The 22,675-nt window shown below is 37.6% G+C and overlaps 1 protein-coding gene across 1 annotated transcript in view; it reads right to left on the bottom strand.

Annotated features, from left to right (window-relative positions):
* LOC126292255 (brachyurin-like) overlaps nucleotides 1–22,675 on the bottom strand; it is a 273,321-nt gene that overhangs the window by 33,822 nt on the left and 216,824 nt on the right. Inside the window, exon 7 of the mRNA XM_049986153.1 lies at nucleotides 12,513–12,611. Within this exon, the coding sequence (XP_049842110.1) occupies nucleotides 12,513–12,611 (99 nt within the window). The remainder of the gene's footprint in view (nucleotides 1–12,512; nucleotides 12,612–22,675) is intronic.

Below are 22,675 nucleotides of genomic sequence, written 5' to 3'. Positions count from 1 at the left end.
TTGAAAAAACCAAATTCTCATTTTACCATTTAAAAATTATCAAATGAAATAAATTTTATTCTTTATAAATAAGAAGTATCAAAACTCATTTGCTTATATTGAAAAACCAATTTGTCAAGTTCTCATTAAAAAATTTTAAATTAATGAATTTTCTTCTTTGTAAATAAGAACCATCAAACTTAAAATCTCAAAGGCACATTTTAATCAAAATCGTTTATATAAAATAAAGAATCAAATTTCATTCTATATAAATACAACTAAAACAAAATGGACAAAGCTGAGTTATTTACAAACTTAGAAAATTATAGTTAAGCAATGTATGGATTGAATTATAAGGATTTAGAAAATTAATGTAAACTAAATGGTTATGCAAATGTAACTAGAGAAGATCTCTTGGAATTTACTGATTATTTTAATAAGAAAGAAATGAATAAAGAAATTAACAGGAGACAACTATTCTTGTATACTTGATAAACAAAAGTTGTCATACATTAAGTAAAAAATCATTAAGGAAATTTAAACGAAAATATTCCGATATTAATAAACGACAATTAATCAATCTTATCTATTGTTCTGAGAACAGAATTAATAATAATGATCTTGAGAACTATTTTCAAAAACTACTGGTAGATAATTATTAAGGAATTAAACAAAAAAATTATCAGAAAAATTGAACAATTTAATTTACTAGATGATGAAGATTTTCTCCAAATCACAAAAAAATTATAGAAAAGTACCGTCTTTCAGATCAAGAATAATAACTTATGGAATTAATAATAATGGTAATTTGTTAAAATATTAAAATAGTAAAAGAAGGATCTATAGAAATTGCTAGAATATATGAACGAAATATCCCACTGAAAATGACTAAAGTAGGTAAAGTAAATTTTATAAATCATAAAGCTTTTCACATTTGTGAAAAAGAATTTACTTTTGGTGGATAGAGTGAATGATCATTGCTATTTAACAGGAAAATATCCTGGAGCTGCACTTCAAGATTGCAATCTATGAATCAAAATCCTAAATATACTTCAGTTTATAATCATAATTTAACAAATTACAATGTTGATTTGTTTACTGAGAAATTAGGAACTGATAATAAGGATGTTGATGCAATCTCAAAGCATAAACAAAAATATATTTCTTTTAGTAAAGATGGATTAATTTTTAGGTTTTTAGATACATTTAAATTTATGGCTCCAAGTATTCATAAACTATCTTCTAATCTTATAGAAGAACAATTTAGAGAAACAGCAAAATATTTCGCAGGTAAACAAGTAAATTTAACAATTAAAAAAGTATTTTATACTTATGAATATATGGATCCTGAATAAAAATAACAATAAAATAAATTACCTAAAAAGGATGTTTTTACTCAAAACTTATAAAGATATTATACTTGATGAAGATCATAAAAAAGTTATAAGAATTTGGAAAAATTTCATCTTAAAAATGTAGGTATAGTATAGAAAATTTTATAATAAATCCTATGTTCCATTAGTAGTAGATCATTTCGAAAATTTTAGAGATACATAGTATTTAATCTAATAATTATGATCGATCTAGTTACTTTAGTGCACCTGGTTCATCATGGGATTCAACATAAAAAATGACAAAAATTAAATTAGATTTATTACATGATTATGCTATGATTTTATTTCTTGAAAAAGGAATTCGAGATGGAAGTTATCAAAGTATAAAAATATATGCATAATCAGAAAAATAAGTAAACATAAATTTTGAGCAAAAAAACAATCAAACTATATTGCATATTTGGATGCAAATAATTTTATCCTTGACCAACGTCTCAATTTTTCCCATTTAAAAATTTCAGTGGGGGATAACCATTTGTTTTGATTCTGAAACCAGCTGATTATAAATATAGTTATATTTTAGAAGTTGATTTAGAAAATCCTAAAGAATTGCATGATTTTCTTGAAGATTTACCTTTAGCCCCAGAAGGAGGAATTATATGATTAACAAATTTAAATAATAAAGAAAAATATGTTTTACATAACAGAAATTTTAAACAGTGTTAAAGTTTCATACTAAAATCTAAGAAAATTCATAGAATCTTACCACGATCAAAATATGATTGGTTTTCGAAATTTATTGATTTGACTAGATAAATGAGAAATTCCCAGCTAACGGTTTTGAAACAGATTTCTACTAGTTAATGTATGACTCACTACTTGGATAATAAATATTTCAAAACCTATTTATGAATATACTACTGTATATTATGAAAAACTAGTTGCACTACTTATGCAGTAAATTAAATCTATGTTCAGTAGTCTACCAATTTGTATTGGAATGACTATTCCAGATATTTTGAAAATAAGAAAGGATGATTTTCACTAAAATGTTTAAAAAGCAAAATACAGTGTAAGTATTGACTTATGGTGTATGGACTCTGATTCTTTTATTTATGATATAAAACTCAAAATTTTTACTAAGGTACCAAATTAATGATAAACGAATTTGGAACAGGTGATTACCCAAAAGATAAAATTATTGTAGAACATCTTTAGCTTAAGACAAAAATGTGTGTCTCTAAAGTTGATTCCGAACAAGAGCAATAAATCTAAATTAGTTAAGAATGTGGCTGTGAAAAATGCAATTACATTATGTGGTTACAAAATATCTGTAACTGAAAAATATAATATTTTACAGAAATGAATGTGATTAGATCAATTTAACATGAACTGTGTACTGTTAAATTTAATACAAATGTTTTATGTTTTGATCATATGAATGTATTGCATTATAAAATGTAATTTATACATTACCATATGAAAGTCATAAATTAAATCCAAATACAATAAAACATTATAAAAATGATTTTTATGAGAATTAACCAGCAGCACAGAAGATTAAATAAATGAAATTAATTAATTTCTTAAAATTATTATAACCTTTCATGACTTTGTAAATAAAATTTAGTAACAAATTATGTACAAAAACTTCAACTTTTGATAAACTCATTCTTTATTTTTTTAACTTTTTGAAAGCTAATTTTTCATCTTTTGACTGATTACAGCTAGGAATAGATTTAGAAGAATGAGAAAAAAATTAGTTCCAAACAGTTAACTAATAGTTTAGGCAAGGTTTCTCGATATGAATCAAAAACAAATTTTATGTTCCAACCTGACCAGAAGTACCTAAATTTACTATTCCACATTCTAAATGCTTTGGTTCATTAAGAAATGCATCAATCATAAAATATCTGTTAAAATTATTGATTTTTAATTTTTTAACTAATTCTTCTATGTTAAAATTTGATGAAGGATTATTAAATTTTTCGGGTTTTGTTTCAATCTATTTTTATTTCTTTTACTTTTTTTGCATTACTTAATTTTCTGCTTTCTGTTCTTCTAATTATTTATCGTGTTTTCTTATTTATAACTGTGTTTCTAATTGCTGCAGTTCCACAAGCAAGTGAATCAGTTGTTGCTAACTATTGTAATGCAGCTAACTATAATGCTAAAACTTTACCTTCATTATTCCTTATGGTGGACATTCAACAATCGTTTTCACAACAGGAATAGTTAATGGAACAAGTAAATTTCCACCCCTTTTTCCTCTCTCTTTCTTTTTTGAACAGTAGTTAAAAATTATTCAATAATTTTTAATTGTTCATTATTAAGTTTAAGTCTAATCGAATCTGGTTTAGTTTTAACACTTGGCTGCAATCTATAATCATTTGAAAATTTATTTATTTATATAGATTAAGTTTTTTTACAATCCTTATCTATTTTTATCAATATTGAAACCATTTCCTAATTTTCGTTTTTGAAACAGTTTAGTCCTAATAAAGAGTCACTTGCATGCAGTCTTTCTGTTGCAAATAACAGTATTTTGCTTCATATTCTTCACCAATTGGTTTAATCAATTTGTTATATTTATTTCCCTTCACTGATGTTACTTTAATAATATACAGTATTTGAATCGACTAAAATTCTTGTATAATTTTGTAAATTCAAAGAATACAATTCTTTTCCTAAATCGTCCATAGTTATTCGTTTTCCAGCTTACAGTTTCATTAATCCATCTGTTCCTTCGTATTCTTTTTCAGCAATTTCTAATTTGTCATCACTGATTTCCACTGGTAATATTCCACTTTAAAAATACCAACAGGTCTTAGTCCAATAACATTATCTTCAATATGCTTGATCAGTTCTAAGATCCTTACACTATTTTTTCCTTTTATTTCAATTGTCTTTTTCATACTGTGTAACATATTATTTATTGTTGATTCACTTAATGTATAATCACAACCATATTGTTTAACTAATGGAATATCATTAAATTCTTCTAAATACTGTTGATTATAACAAACCACTTGATTTTCAATAGCCATATTTTCTTCAATTGCTTTTGAAAATTTTCTCCTAATCCTTCATTTCCATAGTTAATTTTTTCATTTGTACCCAATTGTATTCTTTTCTTGGTTGTTTTTTCCATTACTTATACTCTTCTCTTAAATAATTTTTTCTTTTCTGTTTCGTTTGGCTTCTTTAAGAATTTCTGGATCGTATTTTGCAAACATTTATTAAGAATAAAAATGCCATACGCGGTTTTTATTTTTCATTTAATGTTTATGTTTATCATTTATGTTATGTGTTAATGTTGAACATTTATGTTTAATGGTTGTGTGCAGCTTTTATGTTCAATGCTTCTGTTCAATATTTAAAAAATTCGTAATCTTATCTGTTTATTTACCTTCATTAATTTTTCTTATCACATCTATTGTAACACACATTATTTTCAGTAAAACAAACTATTTTTCATTAATTTCATCTTGACGTTCTTTTTCCACAACCACTTGGTCTATAATTGCACATCAAATAGGATTTCTTAAGATTCACCATGATTATTTTTTATTTCTTTTCTGGCATTTGTATTGTTGGTTTCCAAACCGCCATTTATGTACGTAATTCTGACTAATATAAATGAGTTGGTTATATCAATCAAGTGATTACTCTTTGGTTGCAATAAGCGAAACTTGTAAAAGTGTTTCACTAGCAGATTTTTATTCAACTTTTTTCTCTCCAAGTATTACATAGAAAAATAATAAAATTTACTGTGTCAGAGAACCAATAGAAATTCCTGATGGTTAATATTGTTTGAAAAGTTTTGAAAAAATTATTCCTTTAGGATGATACAAATATTCATATTAAAGCAGATAAAGTTTTAAATAGAATTGTTATAAAAATGGTAAAAAATAATACATGTGTATGTAAAGTTTTAGGAATTAATTATCAAATCATTGAAGCAAAAAAAAACTGTTGCTATAGATGTTTCTAAAACGATTCCATCTGAATTCATTAATGTAAGTTTTAAATTGGTTGATGGAGGTTTTGGTAAACAAAATGATCATTTTCATAGAGACTAATACTGTTGCCTCATTTAAACCTACTCCTGAATTTAGAGACCAATAACAGTTCCAATTTTTGCAACTATTAATAATTTAAAAATAACTATAACTGATGAAGATGATGATTTAATTGGCTTTAATGCTTCTCATGTAATAGTTGCTTTAGACATGAAATAGTAAATTTTTCGCTAAATAAATCAGGGACCAAATCGAAAGTCCTTAATTTTACTCATTTCCTGTTAATGTCAAAACAAAAAATAATTTAAATCTTCCTAACAAGGAAACAGAAGTTAATATTAATATTAGTGATGGTTGGATTCATCCAGTATGTTCACAACTTTATATGAGTTTTGATGGTAGTCACCCAGATGGAACTGATTTTCCAGTGTATGATGGTAAATCAAATATTAAACTAATTGCTAATTATGTTTGAAAATTTTAATGTCATTGCATTTAAAAAAGGAAGTAGTACTGTATTAGAATTTGAACATCCTTTCATTTCTTCTTCAACTCTTATTCGATTAACTTCTTGTCTTTTGGATGCATTATATATAGAAGGACATATTCTTAACAGTGGAAAAATTAAAACCAAACAATATGAACTTCTTTATCCATTAGAATTATGTAGTGGATTTTTGAAGATTATAAAGAAATTATATTCGAAGGCGATTTAACTGTAATTTTCACATGGAGTTCAAGAAAAGATCAAGAAAATTGTATTCTTCGTTGAACTACTGGAAAGGACAATTCTACTATTCCAAAAAAGGTAAAATTGTTGTAAAAAGTGCCCACCTGCTTAGCTAGGTGGTTACATGCTTGATTCCCATGCAGTGGGCCTGGGTTCAATTGTGGGCCAGTTTCGAGATCTTCTCTACTTATGGACTGGATGTTGTTTTGTCCTCATCATTACTTCATCCTCACTATCGGCATGGCAGTCTCCCAGTGTGGTGTCCACTGCAATGAGACTCGCACTCAGCACCCGAACTTCTCCAGATGGGGCCACCCAGCCAGTAATGTCATATGATCATTTTATTTTCTTGTTGTAAAGAATATGGAAATTCGGGTTCCTGATGTTAAATATGAACTGCAATATTCTCTTGAATAAGAACAAGAAAGACTTAAAAATCCATAAATCCCAGTTGCTCTCTTCAAACTTCAAACAACTCAATTTGCTGATTTGCAGGGAAAAAGAAATTTTGAATCAGATGTTACTAATTATTATAATTCTACTATATTTGACGTTTCTTACATTATTTTCATTGTTTTCCAAACTGATCGAAAAAATAATCAATTACTTGATTCTTTTTTATTTGATCAGGTTATATTACAAAATATCTATGATCAAATGGAACAAATGAAATTTTTCCTGATGAAGCATGGACTCTTCATCCATATAATACCTACTTAAAAGCTTATGATTCTTTTAGAGCTTTAAAAATATTAACACTAATAGTGATGTAAATGCGAGTCGATTAATTTTTTAAAAAATTATTCTATTTGTGTAATTCATATGTCTCTAAATGTTTCAACTACTCAAAAAACAACAATGACATTATGTGAATTCTTAAATTCCAAATAACACAGTTGCATAAATTATGATGAATTGTAAAAAGAATTTAACTTTAGATTCACAATAAAGAATGCTTATTGAAAAATTCTAATTACATAAATAAATAAAAAATTAAATAACTTTTAACTTCCTGTTGCCATTTTATTTTGAAATATTTTTGGAAAACTAGAGAGGATAAAAACTAAAAACTTAGATTTTTCAAATATTTAAATGGTCTGCTAGAGTTTTCCAAACAAATGGAAAATATTTTAATTTTTGATTCGTTAAATTATTCTATATAAATGAAAATGAACATCAATGGTAGCATTGAAAATCTATTAACTGAACTTCATAATCATAGTAATGGTTGTGCAGAAGTATTCACTAAATTAGCAGAACTTAAAAAACACGAATCTTACATTATTTCCAAAGCTGAAATTTAACCAACTAAATTTGGGGATGAAGTTTTATTACTTTTAGATGATTAATATAAAATTATTTTTCCAGATTCTTATACTAAAATCCTTACAAATGAGGATGATAAATTAGATATAATGCTAAGATTACATTTTACTTATAGAGGTAAAAAATCTGAAATTTTTTTAATTTGTCCAGAATTGGCACGAATATACTACTACCATTGAGCATTTTGGCGGAGGGTTGTATAAAAATCGCATGAAATGACCAGAAAGAATCACTCGTGAAATCCGCAATGTAGTGGCAGTCTGGCAAGCACAATGAGTGTGCATAGGGAGTTACTCGTATATAGGCCAGTTCATATCAGTGGAGTTACTGCCCACGAACCATTGCCGCACAGATGTACTAGTAGAATCATGATGTGAACTCAATGGAACACCTTTGGTGGAATTAGAACACTACTTTGCTACAGACCACAGTGCGCAACATCACTACCATTTCTTGTTTTGAGTCTTGACAAAGACAGAGCTGCCTCTTCATAGACAATCAGATACGCCATTGAAACTGCCCATAGCAGCGTTCAAGCTATCATGATTTCAATGGATAGACATCTTATTAATGTCCACAATAGACGTCTGGATATTTTTGATAAGATAGTGTATGTCAGAAATTCCTTCTGTAAAATGACTAACTGACTTAAAACTGAATAAACGCCGTTACTTGTATGGATGGACACACAATCACCTGCACAAAGGGGTTCGTAATTTACTGTCTCCACCTGGCAGCAACATCTGAAACTATTTACTCCCAACAATGCGAAGCAATGTAACCACCCAATACAACAGAGCTTAGTATGCTCATATTTCCCACTGACACACGACTCGTCCAACAGTTCTTTGCATCTTACCCTTGGTACTGATAACATCACACCTGTTTCATTACTAATGAGTCGCAGAACATTATCCCTTTGAATGCCCACATATCCTCCAAAAGATCGCCTTAGTTACTCACTCTACTTACCACTTTTGTAGCGACCAGGTCTACTACTCTCTACGACAATTGCGTTTGCTCATCAACCATCTCTCGAAACTTTAGTTTGAAACAGTTGCCCACAACAACTTCAACACCTAACACATCGTGGCTCAACAGAACCATAACTTCCTTTTCGATAATATCCATTCCTTTTGCTGCAGCAAACCCCTCTTCACCTGTAACGTTTGACAATACGACATTCATTAGTTTGATCTTAATTAAACGTACTTGCAACTATACCTCACAATTCTCATGTGACCCTCCCCTACTCACATATTGCTAAACAAATAGATAGATCGAAAGCCGCATCTGGGAATGAATAATGTACATCCATTCGGCCAGAACCGTGATTCGATCATCATGCCGTGCAACTCACCTAATTCATTCATCTCAAGAACTGTACAGAAACCGGTGCCACCATCTGCACAGTGATCAACCAGAACATTATGACCACATACCTACTACCGAGATAAACCAGTTCAAAGAATAGCAGCGTCTCCTGATGAAGTACGACTGCTAGTCAGACACACTCATGATGCATGTAAGTGAGTGTGCTGTCTGAGCGTAGAATAGGGAAGGCACGCCATCTATCTGACTTTGACTGAGGGCAGATTGTGATGGCCCGGAGACTCAGCACGAGCATTTCGGAAACTGCACAGTTTGTCAAGTGTTCAAGAAGTGCTGTGCTGAGTGTTTCAACAAGTGACGAAAGCAAGGGGAAATTACGTCCAGACGTCTTCAACTTGGGTGGCCACCCCTCATTATACATGTCATACGTTGTAGGCTTTCCACACTAGAAAAACAGGACAGGCGGAAAGCTTTGGTAGAACCAACGCCAGATTTTAATACTGAGCAGAGTACGAGTGTGTCCGAACACAAAAGTGCACTGAGCACTCCAAATAGTGGATCTCCACAGTCGATTATCCAGGCATGTGCCAATGTTAACACCACGACATCGGGAACTACGAGTAAAATGGGTGCATGACCATCGCGCTGAACGTTCGCGCTGTGGTAGAGCCTTGCATGGTATGATGAATCCCGATACCTTCTTCATTATGCTAATGGGAGGGAGCGAATCCGTCATTTTCCAGGGAAATGGCTCTTTGACACCTGTACTGTGCGATGGAGACAAGTTGGTGGCGGCTCCATTACACTATGGGAGGCATTCATATGGGCATCAATGGGTCCAGTGGAGCTTGCACAAGGTACCATGCTGGCTAAGGAGTATCATAAACTGGTTGCAGACAGCGTACACCCCTTTATGAAGATATGTTGCTTGACAGCAATGGCATTTTTCAACAAGATAATGGGCTCTGTCACAAGGCCAGGGGTGTGATGAAGTGGTTCGAGGAACACAGTGTCAAGTTAAAACTGATGTACTGGTCGCCCAACTCGCCAGGTCTGAACCCAATCGAACTCATCTGGGATATGAATGATCATGGGATCAGAGTTCATCGTTTTCCTGCCCCCAATTTATGGGAATTAGGTGACTTGTGAGTGCAGATGTGGTGCCAATTGCCTCCAGCGACCTACCAAGGTCTCATTGCTTCGACACAACGATGTTTCGCCGCTATTATCTGTGCCAAAGGTGGAAATATCGTCTATTAGGTAGATGGACATAATGTTCTTGCTGATATGTGTATTTCTTTTAGCTAGGAAAGGCCTTAAGCCTTCTTCTCCAACATATACCAGAACAACCACCTACATCATTGCCACAGCCTGCAAAATCGATAGCCATTTCCTTGCTGAACCTGCATGCTGGCCTTTGTTTATTACCAACCGACTAGGTGACCAGGTTCCCTTACCCAACACAGTGTACCTGAAAGCAGTGACACCTTGACGTATCTTCATCTCAGCTAGTCTCTTTGACACATGTCGACAACTCCATACGAATTGAGAATCCTTGCAGATTTGTTTCTAGTTAGTGTGAACAATACGCACGTGTTAACAGAGCTGCTCTGAGAGCTCAGATATGAGTCCCTGGAAAGGTGACGTTCTTTTCGAGGAGCACTATTGAAGATAAGATCAGAGAGCTTAGAGCATTTGCATAAGCATATAGACAGCCGTTTTCTCCTTGCTCTGTTTGGGAGTGGGACAGAATAGCACACAACTAGTAGTAGTGCAGGGTACTGTCTGCCAAGCACCATATGGTGTAGATGCATATCTTTCTCTCAACCCCACACTGAACAGACACAACCTATATCACATTACTCTCTATCAAATTAATGGAAGACTACTGCTGCACCAACTCCACCTATACCCAAATAGGAAACCACAGCAGAATGCATATTGTAGAAGCAATATGACTAATCCATAACTGTGCCCATGATCTCATAGACCTATATCAAAATACATGTGTTATACTCATTGTCAGATAGTACCATCAACTGAACTAATCCTTTCTCCACAGTCAAGACTGGTGCACTTTCACATTCCTTCAGGCAAAAAAGGATAGGGACAGGTGACAGACATGTGTAAAACTGAAAACTAGATTACCCAAACACGCAACAAATTATTGGAAAGTCTTCCACTGTCACTGTTACAATTCCTCCATCACATTATCGTTTCTTCCATAACAAGAAACCATTATAAAATATCTGACTGATCTGGCTCATCAATTTAAGATATTCTTACTGTCACCAGTGAACAGATCTTCAAGCACTGCATGGCCTCCATATCTGCTAGTGTAGCAATAGTTCCATCCCATACTGCATATCCGATTTTCTATACTTTCACACAGTGTTACAAACCGAATTAAACATGCCAATTACAGCACAAGAAATTGAAGTGACTCTCTCCAGAAAAGGCGCCCCAGGATCTCATTAAGAGTTTTATATGCACTCACATTAAAAAACTACCTACTCCTCACAAGTCATAGTCACTCGGTACAACACTACCCTATAACTAATTTCCACCAATAGCGAAGAAAAGCTTCCAAGATATTCCTGTTCCTTAAATTTAAAAAACAAAACATCTGAATAAAACGTCTTGCAACTGACCTATTAGCCACACTTCCGCCTTTTTAGAGGTAATCAAAATGATCCTAGTCTTGCGCTTCCACAAACACACAGGAAAGCACCTTACTCTCATAACACATATGGAAATCGTCCCAAATGACTAACTCCTCAACCTCGTCAATCTTCTTTCTCTACAAATGAAAAGACATTGTTACGCTATCTTTGTCTGCTTTGTTCCTAAAAGAAAAAGCCGTTAAAAGTGTAATGGCAAGCAATTTGAAATAATTTCATCTGCTTATAGCTTCCTTTCTGACACGCCGCCCCTATTTCTTCGCCGTAAACCTTGCAAAAACCTGTATCTTCCATTCGTCCACAGAAGTACCTGAGGACCGATTGTACCCATTCCTCTCTCTCTCTCTCTCTCTCTCTCTCTCTCTCTCTCTCTCTGCACAGCCGATGTCACGTCCCTCGAAACATCTGCTACGGTGCACTAACATCACCTCCTCCCATGTCCTCCACTTTACCCATCAAGCTTCACCATGGAAGCAGTATTGGACTGGCTATCGCCATTGCTTTCGTCCATCGAACTCGGCTCAATTGTATTTCTGTAAACAGTGGTCCTAAAATAATAATTCTGCCAGTTTTAAGGCAGTCCTCTGTTAAATTGTGTTCAACTCGGATTTGAAGCCAAAATAATGTTATGTAGAATGGTAAGCTGAAATAGCAAGGCTTCAGATGGAAGTATAGGTAATTGCCAAACTGTCGGAGGAAGCAGACGTGTGTCGTAGAAATTTTTCTTTCAATATTTTCAGGGAGATGACGTGTCAAATATGATGGGGTGTGTTGTAGGGGAGATGTTTTTGTTTATGACATATACTCATGTGAAACTGAAAGTGAACGTGAGTGCATTCAACACTGTGTAACGTTACTGATCGAAATGCGAATGTTTTCGTTAACATGAAGGTGGCGATTAGTGAATTTATGGCGTTTTCGTGCTTTATTTTGTGATGCAAGCGAGTGAGAAAAGCCCAGCAGTGTCAGTCTTTCCAAAAAGTTCATCCACACACTGCAAAAACTCACTCTTAGAAAGAACACAAAAGATTCCGAACGACAGAACCAGAATTAATTCCCTGCCGTATTTAGACAGGTGTCTCAATGTGAAGTCAGCCGGTACACTTACCATCAGCTGTCCGCCCCCAGCCGCTGATATGAGCAGTTGATCCCACGAAGGTTTTGCTGACGTCCCGAGAAGAAGGCAACGCCACCACGTTGATGAACTCTTGGGGAGAAAAAGTTACAAATCATAATCACAGTATGTTAATTACATTTCTCTAAATTTGCATTGCAGCGTCTAATTAAGGACACTGAGTGGTATAGTACAACTGTGTAATGTGCATTTTACTTTGACAAGACACCCTAACCAGCAATGTAAATGTCGTGTGACCAGGGCTTCTCGTCGGGTAGACCGTTCGCCGGGTGCAAGTCTTTCGATTTGACGCCACTTCAGCGACTTTCGCGTCGATGGGGATGAAATGATGATGATGAGGACAACACAACACCCAGTCCCTGAGCGGAGAAAATCTCCGACCTAAGTAATATAGGCCGTTTTCAGTGTAATGGTGGCAACGCTCGAATGCAGTCACCAACTACTTTGTGAAGGCATACTTACAGAGAGCCATTATTATTAAGTGTGAATCCTGGAATGTACTGAAGCTCCCTGTTCACATCAATACAAGCATAGTGGTCATTCACCTTTAGATCTCCCACTTCATCTTCTTCTTTACCGTTTCAGTAATAAGCGAGTGGAGATGATTGCGAATGTATCTCAGCACATGAAGTAAGATTCTAAAAGTTTTCTTCTTATTTTCAATATGCAAGCCAAGGTGACTTCTTTGAATACTGAGTCAAAAAGCAGGAAACCGCCTGAATATTTGGCGGAATACTGCAGCTGCTGACCCAGAGATGATAAATACTACTGGAAGCCTACTCGAAGGAGTCACGTGGAGTGCTGAAAAACCTTACTCGCTTAATCGAAGTGACAATGCATTTTTCAGATCTGAAGTTAATGATATTCTCTGAGTATTTATGAATATAATTGTCTAAAAGGAAACAAATTTTAAAAGTAATTTAAGAATATGGTTTGAGACGTGGCAATGTTACGTCATTTCACTGTGGACACTTGTTGCGCTCATTGTTAACAAATTAGTAAAGTAAAATAATGAAGCAGAGAAATAGCCAAGTGGAATCATATGTAGATGTATGTAAAATTGCATTAGAGTGAGTTTGGTGAAAACCACATGGTGATCTGAGGGAAGAATCACGAGATATTTGAGAGTTAATTTAGCTTGATGATCTGGATTTACGAAATCTAGTGGCGAGTGTGGGTTGCCATTGTCGTGAAGGGCAGTGGTGCCCACAAAAACGCACGTTGGCGTGATGGGGACTCACTTTACGAGAAGTTTCGAAGGCTGGCGGAGGTATACTAACTGTGGCGTAGCTAAAAGTACTGCACACTTTGCAGGGGCATACACACATTTGGGCTGACCCGGTGGCAAGGGAGAGCAGAAGTAGAGAGGAAAATAGTGCATATTAAAGTTCAAAATGGTTCAAATGGCTCTGAGCACTATGGGACTTAACTTCTTTGGTCATGAGTCGCCTAGAACTTAGAACTACTTAAACCTAACTAACCTAAGGACATCACACACATCCATGCCCGAGGCAGGATTCGAACCTGCGACCGTAGCAATCGCGCGGTTCCGGACTGCGCGCCTAGAAACGCTAGACCACCGCGGCCGGCGCATATTAAAGTCACGCTTTCACAAAATATAAGCTCATCACCAAGAAAGAGATGTGTGACAACAAATGAAAGTTGGTAGGCGTGTTCCTAGATCTGAGAGATGATGTCTATCCAAATTCCGCACCAGTCGCATAAGAGGGTTTGCTTTAAATACACACTGTAACGGTCGTGAGCGATAGCTGATGTTAGTCAAGAAAGCGTTTAAAGAGACGAAGACGCCATTATTAGCACCTCACTCAGTTTGAACAAGGTCGTGTAACACAGCTATGAGAAGCTGAATATTCCATCCGCAACACTGCAGAAAAATTTGGCAGGAATGCAGCCGCTGTACATAATTGCTGCCAGCGACGGTCACCAGTCGGAAGAAGACCGGGCTGTGGTCGCCCATTTGGCACTGCTGGGAGGGAAGACCATGGTCTTGGCGTGTTGCTTAGGCGCATTGTGCTGTATCTACAGCAACAACTTGAGCAGCAGTGGCACCACAGTGACACAACGAAGTGTTACAAACAGGTTACTTCAAAGACAGCACGTCGCTTTATGGTTCGGGGTGCGATTTCTCAAAAGAGTAGAAGCGCTCTCGTGACTATCCCACGCACCCTGACTGCAAAATTGTACATCAGTCTGGAGGTTCGACTTGTTGCTCTGCCATTCATGAAGAGCATCCCAGTGGGTGTTTTTCAACATGATAACGCTCGTCCATATACCGCCGTTGTAGCCTGACATGCTCTCCAGAGTGTAGACATGTTATCTTGGCCTGCTCGATCACCAGATGTGTCTCCAATGGACCACATATGGGCCATCGGACAACAGCTTCGTCATCCACAAACAGCATTAATTGTCCCTACACTGACAGACGAAATGCAACAGGCGTGGAACTCCATCGCACAAACTAACAGCCAGCACCTATAAAATACAACGCATGCACTTTTGCATGCTTGGATTCAACATTCTGGCCGTTACACCGATTACTCATGTTCCAGCACATCACATTTGCAATTGCTTATCTCGCCCTTAAATTGACCTGTGATCTTGCAATGTTAGTCACTGAAATATGTTACCTAACCAATGTATTCCCCGAAATGTCATTACTATATATTAACAATGTTTTGATGCTGCAATTTTTTCCGTCAGTGTGGTTAGGAGGTAGCAGAAATTCTGTAAGATATAGAAAAGTCCTGACAGTGTTGCCAAAACAGCAGTTAGAATACTAAAAGCTTCGATGATTCTCAAAGTAGATGGTGTGAAGTCACTGATGCCCAGCCATTAGTGGGACAGATGCGCTATTGTTAGTGGAGACAGCAGACTTGCGGGGAGGGTGAGCGCTACATTTCTGGCATAACAAGGTTTCTTTTTGCTCTTATGAAGTCAACAACGCCTAATCTAGTAAAGCCACGTAGGAAGTGGCGTTTACAGACTACACTTCGACTCGTGACAACATTCGCAGACTTGGACAATGGCAGACATTGTACAAAGCTAATGCCAGGCCGCTCTTCATTATTCCAACTCATGTTGATAAGTGCGACGCTATAATTACAAAAGTGTTCATTGCTTCAGTGTTGCGATTTTATCATCGCTACTGACCTCTTGGTTGAGTCAGTGCGTTTAGTTTATTTTTTGTGTCTTGGAGAACATCATGTTATTGAGTTCTGGCGTTATGATCTGAAGCTTTCCTCGGCAGGTAGCAATGGCTCAAAGCATTGCCCAGTTACAGCTGTTAACCAGTGTAAATTCATGTGCGAGTAACGTTTCTTAGAGCATCAGTAGCGAACGAGAGAAAGAAGTTACGGTTGCGTTACCTCCTGAATTCGGATAAAAGCATTTGTAACATTTCGCATCTGATGTAACTAGTGTACAAACATAAAACTGGAGGACGCAGATCGCAGATGTTCTTCTGGACTTTGAAGGTGCAGAGCTAACATGTAGGTCGGCTGTTCAACAGAGCCACACACCATTCTTAGTATTCTTCTGCCTCATAAAGGCTCTTTGTTTACGGTACATTGTTGGTTAGGGTTTGGACATCAGTTATGTTCTCCTGTTGGCAGCCCATGTGTTTCATTTCGATTGGCACTAAATTCCTACAAATCAAATTAACGTGAAGTACGAGGGGAGGCGGTGAAAACATACCAAAAGGCTGCATTGTGATGGCGGGAAAGCGGATAAAATGATATGGTATAATTATTATGTTTCTGCAGAAGTTCGTAGTGTTTTTTCGTGATTTTAATAAACATAAAAGATACACATAATAGAGACACTAGTTGTTGTGTTGGCTGAAGAACCAACACCGTTTTACGAGGGGAGGCCGAAATGCACGCGTTTTAGCTCACGCAGGCTGGCGTGAGGAGGGAAGAACTCTACTGACGTGAGGTCCGGAACATGACAGGGAATTAGAATTCAGAAAGCGGACGTAATTATTTTGATACTTAACTTTAATCCATTAATGATGAACGTCGCTCTTGACGGTACATGATTCACAATATTGTCCGTTCAGAATTCATTCTAATTACTGAATATGGCGCCTTGCTAGGTCGTAGCAAATGACGTAGCTGAAGGCTATGCTAAACTATCGTCTCTGCAAACGAGAGCGTATGTAGGCAGTGAACCATCGCTAGCGAAGTTGGCTGTACAACTGGGGCGAGTGCTAGGGAGTCTCTCTAGACTAGACCCGCCTCTGTGGCGGCGCTCGGTCTGCAATCATTGATAATGGCGACACGCGGGTCCGACGTATACTAACGGACCGCGGCCGATTTAAAGGCTACCACCTAGCAAGTGTGGCGTCTGGCGGTGACGTCATATTAGCCATCAGTAATACATTCTCCTTCACTATTTACAACAGTCTGCCAACGCTGGGGTGACTTCTCGAAAAAAAAAAAAAATGGTTCAAATGGCTCTGAGCACTATGGGACTTAACAGCTGAGGTCATCACTACCTTAGAACTTAGAACATCTTAAACCTAACTAACCTAAGGAAATCACACATATCCATGCCCGAGGCAGGATTCGAACCTGCGACCGTAGCGGTCGCGCGTTTACAGACTGAAGTGCCTAGAAGCTCTCGGCCACTCCGGCCGGCCTGACTTCTCGATTTCGCGACTGTAGAAATCACGTGGTTTTGAGACAAAGAAATCTTCGAGCCATGTTCAGAGCGCATTTCCATCCAAAAAGGAAGTTCCTTGTTGTTCAATAGAGCACGGAAAAAGGTGAAAAGCTGAGGGCGCAAGATCGCATGAATAAAGTGGGTGCGGAATGACTTCCCAACCTTCCTGCTCTATATTGTTTTTTTGTGAAATGCGGGCAGGCGTTATCGTGGAGTAGCAGCACGCCACGCAGTCGCTGGTCCTCATTCTTGGATTGCGTCTGCACGACGTATCAGTTGTTGACAACAGATGTCAGCATCGGTAGTTGCGGCTCGGGGAAGCAATTTGTAGTACGCATTTCACACCGTTGGTCTCCGCCTGGTTAGCTGAATGGTAGCGTGGTTGCCTCCCACGCAGTGGGCCCGGGCTCGATCCCCGGCCGGGTTGGGGATTTTCTCCGCTCGTGGACTGAGTGTTGTGTCGTCCTCATCATCATTACATCCTCATCACCGGCGCGCAAGTCGCCCAATGTGGCGTCGACTGAAATAAGACTTGTACTCGATGGTCGAACTTCTGCGGATGGGGCCTCTCGGCCAATAATGCCATACGCGCATTTCATTTTTATACACCGTTGATGTTCCATTACATGTGTAACATCTTTTTGGTGGACGCGCGCAGGTCTATGCATTGGGAGCTAATGTTAATGTAGAGACACCATTTCTCGTCACCAGTAATGATACAGGATAGGGATCGTCGGTGTTGTCGACGAGCCAATTGATGACGAGCAAGCAGATGAACCTTTCCCATTGCATGCAAATGTCAGACGATGGGGAGATGATCACTTCATCAGACATGCCAGTTTTAAAGACACTGACGTGGACCATTGTGGATTAGTGAGTTTAAAATACCTTGATCAAACCCCGAGTGTCTTCCTGAACGTGGAGAGTCATTAATGTCAAAACGACCCTCCTTAAAACGAGAAAACCATTTCCTTGCCGTGCTCTTTCCGCTGGCATTACCCTACAAACGGCGCAAATGTTTCTGGTTGTTTCCACTGCTGTCACCTCTCTACTGAACTAAACCAGGAAAAATATGTAGCAAATGTTCCAATTTCTTCACTTGGCACTCCATTTTCTAGTGTCCACAACGCCACTCACTGTCTACCAATGCCAACAAGCAAACTCTAGCAGCAACGGTGAACTGCAATTAAAAAATTACAATCAATCGATAAAAAAAACGCTACTTGCACCAACCTAATAATAATCGAGTATGCAGTGTGTAGAATATGCTCCAAGGCTAACTTTTGAGTTTGTTGGCACAACACTAGTCAGCATCAGGTATCCTGCTCGTGACAGGGAGAATGAGTAAAGTTTTGGAGCGAGCACTTCAGTCAGCACCAATAATATCGCTTGCTGCGGTCGTATCCAGGTGGTCAAGCGTGGTCCGAGCTGACATACACTGGATGTGGCGGTGCTGGGGTAGTGCAGCTCGTGTGATAGCAGGTGATGCGACGCTGGACACTTAAAAAGCCTAACTCTCATACTCTGTATCAGCTGCTGGGCACGCTAGGAACTTTAGAAGAACAGAACGGCATATACTGATAGTGACCCAGTAGATTCCACGCCACTGGGTGAAATAGGAGGCGTAATTGACACGAACAGAATGAAGAGGTAACTCAGCGGTACAGCTGGTGTCAGTCATCACGTGTAAGTGGCCACGGTGGTCGCTGGGGTCCTCTCTGGCATTGCAAGGGAAATGCTTTAAATTATTCACCGCAGACGGCCCAGGTGCCCCACGAAGTCTGACCTGTTTGCTGTGCCGCTGCTCAGAGTTATAATAATAATTGTGGATTTTAGTTATCCTGCTGTAAGGTAAGTGGAGAGGGAAAGTCACTTAAGTCTTTTTAATGAAGTTGGAGGTGTCATTGTTGCCTCCATAATCCTACTTAAATTATTGAAATTTCTTTAATGCTGTTAGAGGCTGTGCAGCTTTTCTGTAATGGCGTCAGTGCGGGCAAAGTGCCCATTTCGGCGGTGGCTTCCGGACAATTAATGTAGGGCGAAAACGTAACAGTAGCGGTCGAAAGAAGGGCGATCTCACAGAAAGTCCTCATTACAGTGAGCTAGTCGCGTCATATTAAGAAAGAGGAGAAAAAAAAGAAAGCAAAAACGGAAAGCAGTCGAATAGGAGAAAGGCAGTAAAAAGAAGAGTGCGAAGAGCAGGAAACCCAACTCTGGAAGAACTCCTTTTGCCGATAACGGTTAAGACAGAGAGTACATGTTCTTTGAAGTAAAGTTTCTAAATTGAAGGCCAGAGGAACAGTGGATTTAGTCCCAATATTATTTTTCTCCTCCTGTGTCCACGAAATGTACAGGCGTTTGACTTTTACTAGTGTAAATAAATTCGAATCATGTTTCACAGTAGATTGCATTTGGTTTTCTCTCATTTTCTATGCGTTTCTGTCTGAGCTTAAAAATTAGGAACACCTTAGCCTGCCAGGTTTTGACGCTCTCTCTCACTGAAAACGGATGTCGTATGACGAGGAAATGGGGTTATCGTCTCCAAGCTGTGTATCGTTGAATTACTGGAAATCAATACGAACGATTTAGTGCATGCAGGTATTGATGACACTCAAGAAACGACAGATGAAATGATGGAACAGTGGACTCCAGATTTAAAGTCGGACGAGAAAAAATTTTACTACTGTCATTAACTTAAATCTCAAGACAGAATTAACAACAGAAATAAGTAAAGTGAACTCCAGCTAGCATACGGCAATAAGTAAAGTGTATTTCAGTTAACAAACAGAAAATATAGGGTTAATTCTTTTGTGTAAACGGAAATGAGGAAGTTTAAATCGATGTAAAGCAAGACAACAACAGCTTGCCCAATACTGAGTACAATTAGAGCAGAAGATTGATGCAAAGTTTAAGATGGTTTCAAAAGCAGATTTAGATCTTCCAAAAAGAAAAAGCTGTTGTTGTTGTGGTCTTCAGTCCTGAGACTGGTTTGATGCAGCTCTCCATACTACTCTATCCTGTGCAAACTTCTTCATCTCCCAGTACTACATCCTTTTGAATCTGCTTAGTGTATTCATTTCTTGGTGTCCCTCTACGATTTTTACCCTCCACGCTGCCCTCCAATACTAAATTGGTGACCCCTTGATGCCTCAGAACATGTCCTACCAACCGATCCGTTCTTCTAGTCAAGTTGTGCCACAAATTTCTCTTCTTTCAAATTCTATTCAATACCTCCCCATTAGTTATGTGATCTACCCATCTAATCTTCAGCATTCTTCTGTAGCACCAAATTTCGAAAGCTTCTATTCTCTTCTTGTCCAAACTATTTATCGTCCATGTTTCACTTCCATACATGGCTACACTCCATACAAACACTTTCAAACATGGTATCCTGACACTTAAATCTATGTTTGATGTTAACAAATTTCTCTTCTTCAGAAACGCTTTCCTTGCCATTGCCAGTCTACATTTTATATCCTCTCTATTTCTGCCATCATCAGTCTCATTTCCTAATCTAATTCCCTCACCGTCTCCCGACTTAATTCGACTACATTCCATTATCCTCGTTTTGCTTTTGTTGATGTTAATCTTGTATCCTCCTTTCAAGACACTATCCATTCCATTCAACTGCTCTTCCAAGTCCTTTGCTGTCTCTGACAGAATTACAATGTCATTGGCAAACTTCAAAGTTTTTATTACTTCTCCATGGATTTTAATACCTGCTCCAAATTTTTCTTTTATTTCCTTCACTGCTTGCTCAATATAAAGATTGAATAACATCGGGGAAAGGCTATAACCCTGTCTCACTCCTTTCCCAACCACTGCTTCCCTTACATGTCCCTCGACTCTTATAACTGCCATCTGGTTTCTGTCCAAATTGTAAATAGCCTTTCGCTCCCTGTATTTTACCCCTGCCACATTCAGAAAAGTTAAGGAAAAAGACAGGATGATACTTTAAAGACTGGACGAAATGGTTCAAATGGCTCTGAGCACTATGGGACTTAACATCTGAGGTCATCAGTCGCCTAGAACTTAGAACTACTTAATCCTAACTAACCTAAGGACATCAAACACATCCATGCCCCAGGCAGGATTCGAACCTGCCACAGTAGCGGTCAAGCGGTTCCAGACTGAAGCGCCTAGAACCTCACGGCCACACCGGCCGGCAGACTGGAAGACAACTATTACACTTTCATTCAGGAACTCGAGCAAAAACATTCAGAACATTAGCATACAGTAGTCCAAGAATTAGGTACTCTGACTTAGAAGATAATGCGTGATCATAGCAGTGATTTTAAGGAACATGTAAGCGAGATGAGTTGCAAGCTGGACGCTAAGTGAACAGCAAGCGAATCGTTAGCTACAGTGAAGCTGGCACATACACTGCCGGAAAAAAATTAGTACACCTTCGCAGAAGTTTCCAATTCACTCAAGATATATTGTTGCAACATCGCATATGGAATAGATGAAATTACTGCATTTACAAATCAATAGCACAAGCGTTTCTGAGATGCCAGGTATCGCCCCCTGCCGAAACACCCATTTTAGAATGTGGTGTAGCGTCCACAGGTGGAAACCAGTCGATAAAACATATAGCGAATATTCTCCTGGGATACGTTATTCCATGGCTCCTCGACCTGTTCACGATGTTGTGTATGAGATGTTGGTTGACGAGTCACTTCTCACCCAATCCCATCTCACACCTGCTCCATTGGACACAAATATGGGAATCGTGCTGGCCAGGGAACTTGCTGCAGGTCTTTCAGAGAGAGTTGACTTTTCACGGGCAGTGTGTGGGCGACCATTGTCCTATTGGAACAGTACATCACCTTCTTGTAATAAGAACGGTAAAGAAACTGCTAAGGCGGGATTCTGGACGTACTGAGCTCTGGTTAGCGTCCTCTCTAGAAACGCCAAAGGTGAACGAGAGTTGTAACTTATCGGACCTCATCCCATAATGGCTGGGCAGGGCCAGTGTGTCTTGGACGTGTAGCGTCCCCTGGCCAGTCGTCACAAAAAAGGTGTGATAGAATTTTTTCTGTGTGTGCAAGACGAGTTAACATGTATCGATACAGTGCCACGGACACGGCTAAAGAGAAATAATTTAAACACGAATAAACATGACCAAGTGAAGCAATAAGCAAGACTGTGTAAACATTTCACGAATATATTATGTGTGTATGTAGAACATTTATAATTATTTGACATTTTATGTATTTTTCTAACTTTGAATCCATGACATATTATTATCTTTGAAAATCGTATTCTTGTTAAATGAATTAGTGATTATGATCTGTGCCTCAGATAGAAAGGACAATTCAGTACACGTATAAATAGTAAAAAGCATTGTAACAATCTCTCTGTTCTCTTTGGGTTTCGTTACGAGTAACACTTGCGTGTTAAGCAAATGTATATGCTGGCCGTGAGTCTTTTGTTCATGAAGCTTGAGATCC

The sequence above is a fragment of the Schistocerca gregaria genome, chromosome 9 (genome assembly GCF_023897955.1).
Source record: "Schistocerca gregaria isolate iqSchGreg1 chromosome 9, iqSchGreg1.2, whole genome shotgun sequence".
Lineage (NCBI taxonomy): Eukaryota > Metazoa > Arthropoda > Insecta > Orthoptera > Acrididae > Schistocerca > Schistocerca gregaria.
Note: the sequence above shows the minus strand (reverse complement) of the source record. Positions and strands in the feature narration are given on the sequence as shown.